The 15374-nt window shown below is 32.1% G+C and overlaps 3 protein-coding genes across 5 annotated transcripts; 1 reads left to right on the forward strand and 2 right to left on the reverse strand.

Moving 5' to 3' along the window:
* Positions 1 to 169: 169 nt before the first annotated feature.
* Positions 170 to 9168, reverse strand: LOC123678834 (DNA polymerase alpha catalytic subunit). 3 transcript variants are annotated; one of them, XR_006747309.1, is made up of 10 exons: positions 8944 to 9168; positions 8697 to 8894; positions 8467 to 8645; positions 7788 to 8411; positions 7565 to 7729; positions 6725 to 6910; positions 6285 to 6669; positions 3858 to 6200; positions 1237 to 3793; positions 170 to 441 (listed from the first exon to the last, which is right to left on the reverse strand). XR_006747309.1 is itself a non-coding variant. In XM_045616075.1 (9 exons), exons 1-9 carry the CDS (start codon positions 8954 to 8956, stop codon positions 3597 to 3599), a joined length of 4290 nt encoding a protein of 1429 aa, XP_045472031.1. In that variant the 5' UTR covers positions 8957 to 9168; the 3' UTR covers positions 1220 to 3596. The 3 variants fall into 3 exon arrangements, 1 of the variants encoding a protein (XP_045472031.1); XR_006747308.1 differs by having other exon boundaries at positions 170 to 448; XM_045616075.1 differs by lacking the exon at positions 170 to 441 and having other exon boundaries at positions 1220 to 3793.
* A 146-nt stretch (positions 9169 to 9314) lies between these two features.
* On the forward strand, positions 9315 to 14489 carry LOC123678836 (DNA replication licensing factor Mcm7). The gene is made up of 9 exons (XM_045616077.1): positions 9315 to 9476; positions 9540 to 9909; positions 9962 to 10280; positions 10356 to 10538; positions 10591 to 10888; positions 10992 to 11203; positions 12576 to 12909; positions 12983 to 13196; positions 14194 to 14489. Exons 1-9 carry the CDS (start codon positions 9446 to 9448, stop codon positions 14393 to 14395), a joined length of 2163 nt encoding a protein of 720 aa, XP_045472033.1. The 5' UTR covers positions 9315 to 9445; the 3' UTR covers positions 14396 to 14489.
* On the reverse strand, positions 14382 to 15264 carry LOC123678838 (UPF0184 protein AAEL002161-like). Its single transcript, XM_045616079.1, has 2 exons — positions 15042 to 15264; positions 14382 to 14991 (listed from the first exon to the last, which is right to left on the reverse strand). Exons 1-2 carry the CDS (start codon positions 15172 to 15174, stop codon positions 14813 to 14815), a joined length of 312 nt encoding a protein of 103 aa, XP_045472035.1. The 5' UTR covers positions 15175 to 15264; the 3' UTR covers positions 14382 to 14812.
* Between the last annotated feature and the right edge of the window lie 110 nt (positions 15265 to 15374).

Below are 15374 nucleotides of genomic sequence, written 5' to 3' on the forward strand. Positions count from 1 at the left end.
TTTTGAAAGCTTTTCTTTTCCCTGGAAAATTGATATTGGAAATTAATATGCTTTCTTCAATTAATTTTACATTTCAATATTTTCTTCTAGAGTTCATTCAAAATTATGGTGATTATCTCAAAGTATGTATTCCCATTACCATTGTGTATTGAAATAAGTAATAAATGGATTCAAATTCAATGCCTGTACTCATAATGAAAAATACAAAAATATACTAATAATGGAAAAGTTTTCAATTAAATTTTTTTAAAGAATATGTAATTTTGTTTGAACTGTAACTATATAACGTCTTATGATGCTTCTACGTCATTTAATTGTCCTTCCCTTAGGTCTCTGGAACTAATTGCTTTTGATTATTCCTTTATTATGCTCCTATATATCTATTTGCTTTCTAATTTCCTTGTTTTGTAAATTGTCTCTCTTGAATTACCCAAGGTATATCTGAAATCTTAAGCACTTTTAGTTTTCTTCGGTTTATCTAGGTTATTCTTCATGTTTATGCACTGTAAAATACTGTCTATACTATCGTTTCATTTATGTTGATCTACCGGTAGTCCGGTACCACAAGTAAAGTCTGAGCCAAAAGTAGCGTGCAAGAAAGAAATATACATTTTCAACATGGAAATTGCTTGTGTCTTATTATTTAATCAAGCAATACAGATTTGTTATTTTTCCTCATGAAATTTTTTTTATTTTTGTGGCATTCAAAAGGCATGGGCGGTTTCTAGTTAAAAAGTTATGACTTTTTTGAATGAGGAAATATCGTTACCAAGGAAGGGTTATAGGATAGTGTCTAGTTTAAAATTCATAACTTTTTTAAATGAAGTACAGGTTTTTGCTTAAGCTTGTAGGAATGTCTTAGTGGAATACCGAATCGAATGACATATTCCTTATATAAGGAATATGTCATGAATAATGGTTAAACGTCTGTGTGTTAATAAATGAAATTAATTTAACGGCATTCAGACAATTTTTCAATTCTGGAAAAAGTACCTCCTGGTTGCGGGTTCGAGTCCCGCTCGAGGAGGTACTTTTTCCAAAATTGAAAAATTGTCTGAATGCCGTTAAATTAATTTCATTCCTTATAGAGTATAGGGTGTCAGATTGTACAGATCTGCTTCGCAGTGGTAGATGAGATTGCGGTGCTGAAGGCGATTACATGGATAAAATCGGGATCAGACGGGGTGGATGGTATTAGCATTTATATTCTGAAACTTTGTTGTCCGTTCATACTACCTTTTATTGCGAACATAATCAATTATTGTATACTCCATTCTGTTTTTCCGAAATGCTGGAAAGCAGCACTAATTGTACCATTACCATAAGTCCCAACCCCGAGAGAGTACAGGGATTTACGTCCTATCAGTATATTATCTAGCGTATCGAAGGTGTGTTGGAGAAAATAATAAACCAGCAACAATGACACTCTTCCTGAGTGTCAGTCGGGATTTAGAAGGAGTCACGGATGTTCGGCGGCACTCACTAATGTTAGTTACTGATGATATTTTGCGGGCGGCGGATGAGGGCAAGGTTACGGCTTTGGCGTTACTGGACTTCACTAAGGCATTCGATACGATCGACTACGAACTACTTCTAGCAATTTTGCACTTTATCGGGCTCGGTGATGGAGCGGTTCGATTTTTCGACACAAAGAACCAAGTGTGTGAAAATTGGCTCACAATAAATATCTGCCGCTGTTGGTCTAATCCAGTCATACTCAACCTTTTTTACCTTGGGCCGCATAATTGTTACTGTTCATTCTTGCGGGCTGCAGTAATTTACCTACTTGTAAAACTAGCTTTAGCCCGCGCGGTTTTCGTTTATCGCGTATAATCAAAACCCTTTTTTTTAAGTCGGTAACAAAGTAACCAAGTCCTTTCCTAAGCTCTACTAGTTCCTGTCTGTGTACCAAATTCAAATCAAAATCGATTCAGTGATTAATGCGTCAAAGCGTAACAGACAGGCAGATTACGTTTTTTCGCATTTGTAATATCAGTAGGGGAGTGCGAAAATATAAATATACAGGAAGTTAGGGAAACGCTCCCGAAAACAGGGGATACTATTGACGATTTTAAGAAATTTGGACTAATTTTTTATTTTGGTAGGTACCATGATTTTTTAATCCTTTCATTAGCGCAATAATGCTAATAAGAGGTTTTAAAAATCATGGTACTGGCCAGAAAAAAAAATTACATAATAATATGACAATTTAACTATATAATCAGCTAAAAAACGCACCTAAGAATACATAGAAGCGAAAACTAAAAGAGCAAAAAACGTGAGATATTCTTGCTAAGAAGATTAGGTATAAGTAGTGTCATAGTATGTATAAAGAATCCATTATTTATTTATACTGTGGTAATAGTGTTCTGTGTGTACCCAATAAGGGAAAAAACAAAGGTAAATGAATAAATATTGATACCGTTATTTTTGCGTTATTTCGAAAACTGTGATATTTGACTATGCCGTGGCTCGGGCCGCATAAAAGGGCCAAAGGGCCGCACGTTGAGTATGGCGAATATTCCGAGTTGAATATGCCATGAATTAAAGCTGTAGAAAACAGCGGAATAGTGATAGGGCTCAAAGGTAGCAGAAAAATTAGTTATGTCTAAATTCATCATATTGAATCATATCGGAATAAGGTATATAAGATAAATCAGAGCAAATTTTTATTCAAAGCCATCTTGGACTGACATTGCCTCTAAACTAGTATCAACCAAATTTTTTATTCCTGAAAATTTTGGCTAAAATAAAGTAAGACCGCATCGAAATTAGGTTACCATTCTAAAAATCCAAACATTCCTTGTGATATATTGGTCAAGAGAAATATGCGTAATTACTAATTTTATTACCTGATTGAACTAATTTTGCCAAATATCCCCATCTGGTAATACATTTTATGACTGCACTTGCGCTTTGAGAACTGTTTGGTAAATGTTTCATTGAAAGATTTAAATTTATTTGGTAAAATGATGAGAATATGCAAAGATGAAAATGTATTTACAAAATACGGTTTGAAATAATACCAATGATTTTGATAGCGAAACTGATATTTTCTGATGTATTTCAATGTGAATATGTACTTATAAAAACTGTGTTCCAATGTGCTGATTACAACACTAAGCGTATAATACTTGCACCATTTCCGCTCGTCCCATGTTACCTCACACGCGCTCATATGCTTCTCAATTATTAGTTCATGACCACAATTTGCACTTAGCCATAATACAAACATATCTTGTGTTGCCAGGCTATATAGGCATTCAAGCTTATATGAGATATCGAAGATGCTATAAATGTATTAAAATCATAGCCTTTGGCTTCTTGTTCATTAAAAACTTTATTTCCATTCACAAGCTGATATTCCAAATATAAGATTTACGATTCAATAATTTTCATTTTATAATACTTAAATGCACATATTATTGAAATTGTGGTTTAGGTACCACAATTTAAATAATAATTTTTTGAAGTAGCTGCACTAATATATACATTAAAACTGATAAAATAAATAAAACTTCTCAATTGAAAGAACTTCAACTTCTCATAAATTCATCACATAAATTTCTTCAAATATTCTATTTATTAAAATTTCATTAAAATTCTTCATCATCTTCAACAATATCAGTAAAATTATTTATTATACTATCAGGTTGTTGATTTTCTCTCATCATGAATCCAGAGAAAAGATCTGTCAAATTTACAACTGAATAACCAGATTGACTCAGATACTTCTCTGCAGTTTCTTTCAGTACATGATACCCGTTTTCTACCATGTCATCCATTGCTTTTCCTAAAAAATAGAATTGTAATAAAAATTTTTAATTGAGAAATTGTTAAATTTTTGTTGTACTCACTTCTATTAATTTTGCTGATGTCAAATATATGCCTAAAATAACTAAGTTGAAAATACAAATCACTTTCTGTATATTTCTTGTACATGATTCCGCTCTTGCAAAGAGTACATACAGGATATTTTCCTACAAATCTTGATGGTACTCTGTTAGTTTCATTGTCACAAGCTGGATCCTCACAAATCATGATATTCATATAATATTTTTTTATATATTTGTTGATAGCTAGGGTAAACTGGTTCTGTATGTAAAGTAAGTAGGAAACTGGGGACACATTACAATTTGAACACTTCTCCAAGACCATGATTCCTTGTCTCAAGGGTCCTTCTATAGAATTCTTTTTTTTGCAATCGTAACATTCAAAAATGAAAGGGTCCACATTCTTGAATTTCATTTCTGGCTTTGCTACCAATTCAGCGATATTTTCATTTCTAACGATTGGTTTCTTAAAGGAAGATGTATCAATTCCCAAACAATCGGCTATTTGAAAAGCATCAATACCTTCAATGGGTTCGCATATACGAGAAACAACTGGATGAATTTGTTGAGATAAATAATACTTGACATCAATTGTTAATTTATCAGAACTCTTCAACTCATCCAGGTGATAAGCTCTTTGAACTGCTGAATTGTTGGACCCATCATTACAAATAACATATGGCACAGTGTCACCTGACCTAAAGTGACCACCAAGCTGTTTGTTATATCTCAATGCTACTTGGACATGGGGTAGAGAATTTTTATCACTGTAAGATTTTGGATCTTTAGTTAATTGTTTTGTTATGACTAACATAGTGAGAGGAATTTTGTTGGTTTCAAAATCACTCTTTATTTTTCTTAAGTAATTTTGTATATTCTCTATCCTCTCATCAGGTGAAAGGTCACTTAATATTTGGTCTAAAATAATTTTGCCAGTTTCACAAGCAATTTGCGACCAATCACGTCTAACAATATCAAGACCTTTGTATTCTTTTTCAACTCTCAATTTGCCATCATCGGATTTTGTGATTGTAACAGCAGCATATTTCTTTTTCTTTAGCAACAATAAATATTTGAAAACACCATCGATGTCGAGTTCAACTTGTTGGTAAAGTTTGTTCACTTCTTGTTTTATTTTGATGCCAATTTTATTGACTTGATCAATATCAATTATATTTGTGTTGATCATTATACTGTCAGTATCACCATAAACAACTTCAAAACACATTTTTTGTACAAGATCCCTTGTATTCGTTAAAATCTCTCTACCTTTATGAGTGACCAGTGCAGCTAAGTTTTTAGCATAGAATCTGGAATTGGAAAATCCTAAACAACCATACATACTATTAGCTGTTAATTTCAAGGCCATCTGACGAATATTGTATTGTGAATATAAATCACTCTTCTTATCAACATTTTTCATTAACTTCTTGACTTCTCTACGACTTTCAACCAATTTTCTTATTTCAGTAGGCAAAATTCCTACAGGTACTGTTTTATCTGGTAGAGTTAATTCAGCACCATCTACTGGTAATGTTGTAAAGCAAATATTGTATTCTTGAATGATACTAGGATAAAGGGAATTGAAATCCATGAGTAAAATCAGTTTATCATAAAATCCAACCTTTGGATCCAGTACTAATCCTCCAGCATAAGTTGGTTTACGTTTAGAATTCAACGATTTTTCTGCATCCCTAGGCTTAATAATTTTCTCAGGAACAATAAAGTCTTTCTCAGAAAATGCATGTAACAATAAGAACTCATTTCTTTCTGATCTTCCCCCACATAATGTTCTCGACATAATATTACCAGCAATATTTGTAATTTGTAGGGCCAGGGGAATTGTATTCAAATTATACATCATTCTCAATATATACATAGCGTCACTCATTGTTAACACAATTAATTTTAATATATTCTGACTATTATTGAACATTTTTGGCACATCCTCAGGCTCCAAGTCTAATCTTTGATTTTCTCTGAAATTCAACACAGTCTGGCACAGAGTGTTCAAGTCATATGCACGAGATTTTATTAATTCTTTAGCTGATATTTTTACATCACAAACAAGTCTCCCTGTGAACAATACCCTCTCAATTTTTTGATGAAGACTACTTCTCTTCAATCTTCCTAGTTTGCTGAAATTTTTTATGCCATTTGAGTATAATCGATCAGCAAGAACACTAAATTGATAGCCTTGTAGGTCATGACCTACTATGAGATCTGGATCAACACTTTGATATTGATTAATGAAGAAATTCAACAATGCTTTTTCTGAATCCATTTTTTGAACTTTAGTCCTCTTGAAGTTACTCAGTGTCTTATAAATATCAGATGGCATCATAGCATGCTGGGGGGTTGTAAACACTGAAAAAAAAATTACTCATAAAATGTTTCTCATTGGTACCGAAATATTTCAATTTTTTCAAATATAATATAAACTACACAAACCACAAAAATCGCTTTGAAAGGGAAGAGCTGGAGCTGCCTTATCCAAAGCATACGAGTTTTGTACAAGGCAAGAAATCATCACTATCTCATTTGTCAAGTTTTTTGGGTTTGGAGCAAATCTCATGTGGACTACAGCAACAACAAGTGGGGGCGGAGGTAGAGGCTTTTCCAATTTTGCAAGTACAACATCATTTGATTTTTCCACATCTATTTCAAATTTACACCAAGTAATGGGATTTTTAACAGGTATAGGATTTTGTATATCTAACCAACAAGGGCCTTTGAGTTTTCTTTCAAGAAGAAATATCTCCAAATAGCTGCTGTTCACACCAAAAACATGAGAGAATGTTTTTCCTTCAAAGACAGATATTTGAGGATCTTTGGCCTGAAAAACATAATTTTTGAATCTTCGATTTCCATTTTTTTATTAAAAAACTTACAGAATATCGAACTTCCATATAATCAGACTCTACTGGAATATTTGGAGCAAAGCAGTTTTTTTTAGTCACAAAACGACATTTAAAACAAGTTATATGTAAATCTTTCATGACTTTGTTGTTGAACTCCTCATAAACATCTTTTTGGGTGACAGGCTGATCTGTTGGATTTCCAGCATCATCTAAGACCTGAAAAATTGAATGAAGGCTCATTTTCATTGGTTGTTAACTCAGTAGTTATGCAGGGACACTTTCCTGTATATGGGATACTAATAACAGTTCATAATCAAAATTTTAGTGATATACATATAGTATGCAGGTTTTCTCTGCTAGTAGCCTTATAACTAATTAAATTCATTAGTTAATGTAAGAATGATGCAGTTACAGATGTTTCACCATTTTGTAAATATTTAAGTAAGAAGAAACAAATATTATTACAAGTGAAAAAAATAAATTAAAACCGAGATGAGAGACAGAAGCTGAAATGTGAGTAAAAGGATAACAAGGGGATTATTCAAAACGCAAATGAAAAAGATATTTCCTTGAGGGTTGCCAGATATCTTTCTTATTTGTTTTTTGAAAAGCTTAAATATTTCTGGCTTCTCTAACAAATGAAAAAAAGAAAATTTGAGGTGATCCCATGACCAAGATATAATAAGAATTGTATTATGTGTGGTAAAGAATACCTAAAACTCCCTTATACAAGCCATCCATGAATTATTACCTCAAAGATCTCCCACATCTCTAATAACCACTGAAATGAGCTATTACTCATTCAAAATACAAAGTGTTTGATTTTATTCATTATTTATACAACTACAATGAATTGGGACAAGTACTTACATAGGATCTTGGAAGAACAAACAACTTTCTTTGCACATTTTTGATCACTACAGAACAACTGGCATATGATTTTGTCTTTTCGCAATATGTTTTACCAAAAAGAAAAACTACCCCAGGTTGAACAAAAGTATTTTCATATGCATCCCAATAAAAAAACCTAAAAACCTAAAAACAAATGGATGCAAAATGAATGTATTAATTAAGAAATTTTTGACGAACTTACTTCTTTATTATCTCTTTCTACCAGAGGTAAATCTGCTGAATCAATGTTTATGCTTTTATTAAAAGTAGAATCAATTTCCACTGATTTAAAATTTTCTTGTTGGTCCAAGAATTCCGCAAGTATGTTATCTTCAACTGTTTCTACATCAATAGTATCATTTTGTTGAGACTCAAATTCTTCAATTTGTGAGAAGTCTAAACCATCATTGAAGAAATTCTCAGTTTCATCAACTTCAATAGTGGTATCTTCGTTTGTTAAACTGGTTTTTTGACTATCTTCCTCAATCATTTCACTATTTTTATCAATATTTTCTTCATCAAAATCTTTATCATTTGATAGTTCTTTATTTTGAACAACTGCAGCTTCATCCTCTATTTCTTCTGAAATTTTTTTTATAATAGGCTTGGGAATTATATGTAGAGATTTTCTCTCAAGAGTTTTTTTTTTTAATAATATTTTCCTAGGTGGTGGAGTAAATGTTTTCAAGTAGTCCTTTTCAGCCTTTCTATTACTGAACACAGATTTAAGAGAATCATCTACTGTTGATGGTTTAGAATTATCCCGATTTTCATCAATTTCACCAAGTAGTTCAGAAAGCATGACATCCTCTGAGACCTTCTCTTCCTAAAAAAGGTAATAATGAGTTTAGGCTCATTAACTATTACAAAACAAAATTAACCTCTTTTTTTTTTGTTGGCATTTTAGAAAGCATACGTTTCAAATCTCCTTTTGGAATATTGTCAGATACAGCTTTTTTTTTTCTTTTGACTCCCTTTTTGGAAGAAGCATTTGCAATGGATTCAGAATCCAAATCATCATCAAATATTTCACGGCCATCATCGTAATATCCTGAACCATCTAAATTGATATATTTTCATTATTCTAATCAGTTAATGCTGCAGGACTTACCATCATCTACTACCCAATCATCCGCTTGTCTATCCAATACCGTTTTGAGGTATTCTTTTTCATCAACAGTTTCATAAACATTATCAACTTCCTCAATTTCATATTTATTCTTAGCTCCACTTTTAATCTGTTTGAATTTTTCAAAAGCTTTAGCTTTATAGGAAGTATCCCTCTTCTGCCTCTTGGGTTTCCTTTCATCTTAAGATTTATAATTAACTTAAATTTTAACATTAATACCAATAATTACCTGTGTCATCCATTTTTATTAGAATATTTATTCTTTCTATTGATATAACAATAATGAGAGAAACGGGATGGTTGATATGAGATCCTGGATCCTGTTGAATAATCGTTTGATGTTTTTAATATTTTTGGAGGGAATGTATTTGTTTGAATTTTATCGAATGTCTGCTCTTTGAACTACCCCAATATTCTCAGTTTAAAAAAATGTCATTAATATTTAAATACAAATATAAATATATAATTCGAAATGAAAACTAAATATTTATGATTTTAAATAAGTTCAATACAGAAAATCCATATGTCCATAATACAAATATCTCATCAGACATAGATGTTTCTTTGTTTAAATGGTAGTCTGTGATTTATTTTCATTGTAAAAATTTCCCGCCATCCTTAACAGACTTCGTCGAGTTGAAACTACTTACGACTGCTACTGCTCAAATTTCTTTTAGACTAACATTTCTATAACGAATTGAGAAAACTAAATTTATTTCAGAAAAATAGTGATGGCTAGACGTGATTATGAAAAAGATGCTGGTAAATAATAAATATTTCTAAAAGTATGGCTTGAAACTGAGATACCTCCATAATTTTTTGCAGAAATCATACAAACTTTCCTTAAAGAGTTTCATAAAGAAGATAGCAAGGGAAATAAAATTTTCAAGTATGCTGAACAGTTAACGAAATTGGCACATCGAGAAAAAACAGCTATTTATGTGGAGCTAGATGATATTAATGATTTTGATGAAGACCTTGGATCTGCCATAAAAAATAACACAAGGAGATATTGCAACCTATTCTCTGATATCATATATAACATTTTACCAGAATTTGTGCATCAACAAGTGGTTGCAAAAGATGCCTTAGATGTTTATATTGAGCATCGTTTAATGATGGAACAACGTTTGAGACAGCCCAATGAACATAAAGACCCTAGAAATAAATTTCCCCCAGAACTTATGAGGAGATTGTGAGTTTTTTTCATGCCCTTGGTTCTTTAGTTAACTATCAACTCATTTTAGTGAATTATATTTTAAAGATTCAAGCCTAAGTAAAATATTGCCTATTAGGGAAGTTAAGGCAGAAAATATTGGTAAATTAGTGACTGTACGTGGAATTGTAACACGTAGTACAGAGGTAAAACCTATGATTTCTGTTGCTACTTATACTTGTGACCAGTGTGGTGCTGAAACATATCAGCCCATAGCTTCTATGAGCTTTATGCCCATAATCTTATGTCCTAGTGAAGACTGTAAAGTGAATAAATCAGGAGGAAGACTCTATCTTCAAACTAGAGGATCGAAATTTGTTAAGTTTCAAGAGCTCAAAATTCAAGAACATGTAAGAGCATTCTTGATATTTTTTTTAGGTTATTATTGGCAGTATAGACTGGATTAATTTTTTTAATATTTTCAGAGTGATCAAGTACCGATAGGTCACATTCCTAGAACTCTGTCTATTTTCTGCAGAGGTGAAAATACACGACAATCACTACCTGGGGATCATGTTGCTATTAGTGGAATTTTCTTGCCTATAGCAAGGGCAGGTTATAAACAGATAGTTGGTGGTCTAGTATCGGAAACTTACCTTGAAGCACATGTGAGTGGGTTATTTTTCTAGAAAATGACAATGCTGAAATTTTTCTATTTAGCATGTAGTTTCGCTGAATAAAGCAGCTGAAGATGAAGATGCTTCGAATAGGTTAACTCGGGAAGAACTAGAAGCTCTAACTGATTCTGATTTTTACACTAAATTGGCTACATCTTTGGCACCTGAAATTTATGGTCACCTGGATGTAAAGAAAGCTCTCTTACTTCTATTGGTTGGAGGTGTTGACAAGAATTCCGATGGTATGAAGATCAGAGGAAACATAAATATTTGTCTTATGGGAGATCCGGGGGTTGCCAAATCACAACTTTTGAATTATATTGATCGATTGGCGCCAAGAAGTGAGTTTTCCTAGTAAGATTCCTCAGCATTTAACATTAACTAGCTTCATTTATGACCAACTCTGTAGTTGATATAAAATTTGAATAATAAATTATTGAATAGGTCAGTATACAACTGGAAGAGGATCATCTGGAGTTGGTCTAACAGCAGCTGTTATGAAAGACCCTTTGACTGGAGAAATGATGTTAGAAGGAGGAGCTCTTGTTCTTGCAGATAAAGGTGTCTGCTGCATAGATGAGTTTGACAAAATGGCAGATTGTGACCGAACTGCTATTCACGAAGTCATGGAACAACAAACTATAAGCATAGCAAAGGTATGAAATTACAAATCTCAAATATGCCCATTTTTAATTATTAAAATTATTATGTATTTTTAACTTTTATTCATTGCTGAGTAAATGGTCATCATCCTAGTTTTTTGAGTACCTTTTTCTTACAAAAAAAAGTTGAATTGAATAAATGAACTATTCTTTTATATTCCGAATACAGTATAATCTTACTAATCCGACACTTCGATAGACTGATACGTCCAATAATCCGACACCCTCCGCCCGCGCCTCTTTACGCCTATACGTCAAATGTCAAATAAACGGAAACACAAGACATTAGATTTGAGAGATTTTTTTTAACATTTTTTCAACATTTCCAAATTGATAAATGTTGTTTTAAATGGGACCATAGGAAAAATCTAACAGTGTTAAATCCGGAGACCTTGGTGGCCACCGAATATTTTAAGTATGTGAAGTTCACATGTTATCATAGATAAGTGTTTGATTTGATGTGTGAAACTGAAACTTTTGATGATATTTATAATTTGATGAAAAATGTCTACATCATATTACATATTTTTGAAAAGGAAAAAAAAAGCGATTTTACTTGTTACAGAAATTTTTATGAATGTCCCATTCATCTTTTTTCTAGCTCAAAGGGATTTTAAGATCCCCTCACTAGACAACGAATTTGGGACACCCGATACATACATACATTATATGTATTCTTTTTATGACATGCTTTATTTTATTTATTATGATTTTGTCTCCCTTTGGTTTTTATTTCTATTTTTTGATTCTATGTTGATGTTTGAATACAGTCAACTATTTGGGTTGCCATAAGTGCTGTTGTTTCTGTTACTGCTATGTTCTGAATGAGTGCTTGTCCTTTACAGTGTAGTGGAAGGTAAAGCTAGTACAAACTATATATAGTATATAGTAAAACTAGTACATACTATACATAGTATATAGTAAAACTAGTACATACTATATATAGTATGTAATAGCTTTTATCCTGTGACTTGACAGACTGTTGAAAAGGATGAAATATTGATTTGTTTTGATGGCCTCATAAAAAAAATTATGATTTTTTTTATATGAAATCTCAGTATGACAAAAAGTGACGTAATATTTAAAGAAAAATAAGAATAGCATTAACGTTAAGTCGGGAGCTTTTGAGAGTGTTCATTCATGCACCAATTGCGCCCTTGGAGATCACATAACTGAAATAAGTGATTAAAACTCCTGACTTCACATCAAGGCTTTCCAAATTTTTTTTTCAGTTCGTTTGCTACCAAGATTCTTGAATCTGATTACTAGTTTAAATTATTATATAAATAAAATCTTTAATACTCGCATTCTTTCACTTACAGTTTTAGTTCACTTCATATTAAAAAAATCAGTTTATTTTTTCCAGGCTGGTATTATGACAACACTCAATGCGAGAGTATCCATCTTGGCTGCCGCTAATCCGGCCTATGGACGTTATAACCCAAAAAGAACTGTGGAACAGAATATTCAGCTACCTGCTGCCCTTCTTTCGCGTTTTGATCTTTTGTGGCTCATTCAAGACAAGGCTAATCGTGAAAATGATTTAAAGTTAGCTGAACATATAACATATGTTCATCAACACAACAAACAGCCAGAAATGGAAGTGGATGCTTTGGATATGACTCTTATGAGAAAGTACATAGCTTTGTGCAAATTGAAACAGCCAGCTATTCCAGAATCTCTTACAGATTATTTAGTTGGTAAGTTTTGTGCATATTTTTCTGCCTCAAACCCATCTTTGCAAAATGTTGAATATGTTATGTACTTTTGCAGCTGCCTATGTTGATCTTAGAAAAGAAGCCAGAAATTCTAGAGATATGACATTCACATCTGCCAGAAATCTTCTTGGAATTCTTCGTTTATCCACTGCTCTTGCTAGATTACGTCTTTCAGATATTGTAGAAAAAGATGATGTGAAGGAAGCCATTCGTCTAATGGAAATGAGTAAAGACTCCCTCAATCAAACCTTTGAGCACAAAGGATTTAGGTGAGTTACAAGAATACAAATTTATGCTTTGAAACACACCTGTCATTAATCCTCCATTACACACTTGGATATCCCTATACAGTTCCATAGTGTCCAAGGGTGCAATTGACACATTAATGAACAAGTGCTCGAAAGAATATGAAAATAGCTCATAAAGAGGGAGGAATTGTCCCCAAGTGAGATGAATATTTGCATCAGTGGCTGAGGTCACAGTATAGTTTTGATTGGTTCAACATATTGAACATGTATTCTATCATTGGTTGAAATTCAAACTTCTTTATCCTCTCTTTCATGATCATGTGACACAAAACCCAACCTTTTTTTTAATGTTGGTGGACCTAATGCTCTACACAGCATGATCGCTCAATGATGCATTTATGTGTTATTAGATCATATGGACATGTCATGTATTTTATGACAAAAAAATTGATTTTGTCTTAAAAAATATGGGTTGCCATTTAAGATTTCAAAGTATTCCATCCCTTGCCAACAAGAGGTGAGGGAAGTGTGGACGGAATTCAGTTCTACTAGATGAAACAAATTTCCAGGTTGAATGAATAACCCAGTATCGAAGTAAAATCTCAACTGCGTTTGATCTGTTGTTAATTAAATATGAGTTTTTTTCGATATTCTGTTTGAAGTTTCTTTGGTTCTTACAAAGATTGAAATTTTTATTTCATATCATCTCTTAACTCTATCGGTTTTGTGGGAAATTTTTTTTCAATCTGGTTGAAATTTTTTTTTTACACCTAAATTACCAGATACTTCATCTCCCTTCCCCTGGTTCTAACATTCAAATAGCAGTTTAATTTAAGTTTTGATTATCCATTGCATAAAAAGTGTTCTAATGTGGTCAACCAGCACTTCTCTAAACATTATGAATTCCATATCCCAACAATGCTTTTTGAATCTGTATATTGAGGAAGTGCAATTATTAAGCAATACGAATTATTATTTAGAAATAATCCACATTTAATCATGAAAACTTATTTTTTAGGCCACCAAGCGTGAATGAGAAAATATTCTCAATAATAAGAGAATTAGCAGGTGAAAGTAATACTGTTAAAATTAGCGATATCATGGAGAAATGTGTTAGTAGGGGCTACTCTGATCAACAAATAGAAACTTGTATTGATGAGTATGAAGAACTGAATGTTTGGCAGGTGAACCAGTCAAAAACTAAAATCACATTCATTTAATTTTTATTGTTTTTTTTATTTCTACATCACTAGAGTAGTATTTAGGCAGGAGCTAATTATTGTATTCACATTTTGAATAAATATTTGCATAAATTATGAAAGTTTATTTCAAAGACTCCCATATAACTCTTCTCTATCCATTATAAACAAAATATTAATAATCATAATGAATTGCCATATTTGAATTTTTAGAATGGAATTTTATATGCATGTTCATTGATATATTATGAAAACTTGAAAAAGATATTTAGAATTATTTATAACTTCTATTAACCTAAACATCTTATATAAAAATACATTACCTACTGTTCATGAATTTGAATAAGAAATATTGCATGGTAGGTTTTCTATTTATCAGATGCCATTATTTTACTAAACATTCAAATAACAATAATAACTGCATTTCTGAAGGATTACTTAAAAGTCTTCAGATTCTGTACCACCCAAGGATAGATTAGCATCTCTTATCTGCTGCCTTATTACTCTATTTGCTTGAAGTAACTCCAGCAATTGCGCGTGAATATTATCATTCTTAGATTCTATATCATCCAAAGCTGAACTCAAAGCATCTAGTTGATTGTTCAAAGTTTCGAATTCTGCAAAAAGTTCAATTGTCCTAATTTATTAAAAAAAAAGATGTTAATACCTTCATTTGAAATGTCTACATCATTCAAGTCCAAATCAGATATCCCTAGACTCTCAACAGTGTTTTCGTCATTTGAATCTTTTTGTTTGTTATTATCATTATTTTTGTTGGGAATACGAGTCTCCTCACCCATTTTCACAACTTGCAATTTGTTCAGGTGATATAATTTCAAACAGGAAAAATTGGTGATAATTGTATGTATTCATGTGATATGTCAAAATCATGTGTTGAGACTTAGGACTATTAGGCAGCCATAGAGGAGATGAATATTCGATTCATTCTAAAAATAATTTGTTTTCAACAAGTAATAAACTATTATATGTGTTTTGTTAC

The sequence above is a fragment of the Harmonia axyridis genome, chromosome 4 (genome assembly GCF_914767665.1).
Source record: "Harmonia axyridis chromosome 4, icHarAxyr1.1, whole genome shotgun sequence".
NCBI classification, from domain to species: domain Eukaryota; kingdom Metazoa; phylum Arthropoda; class Insecta; order Coleoptera; family Coccinellidae; genus Harmonia; species Harmonia axyridis.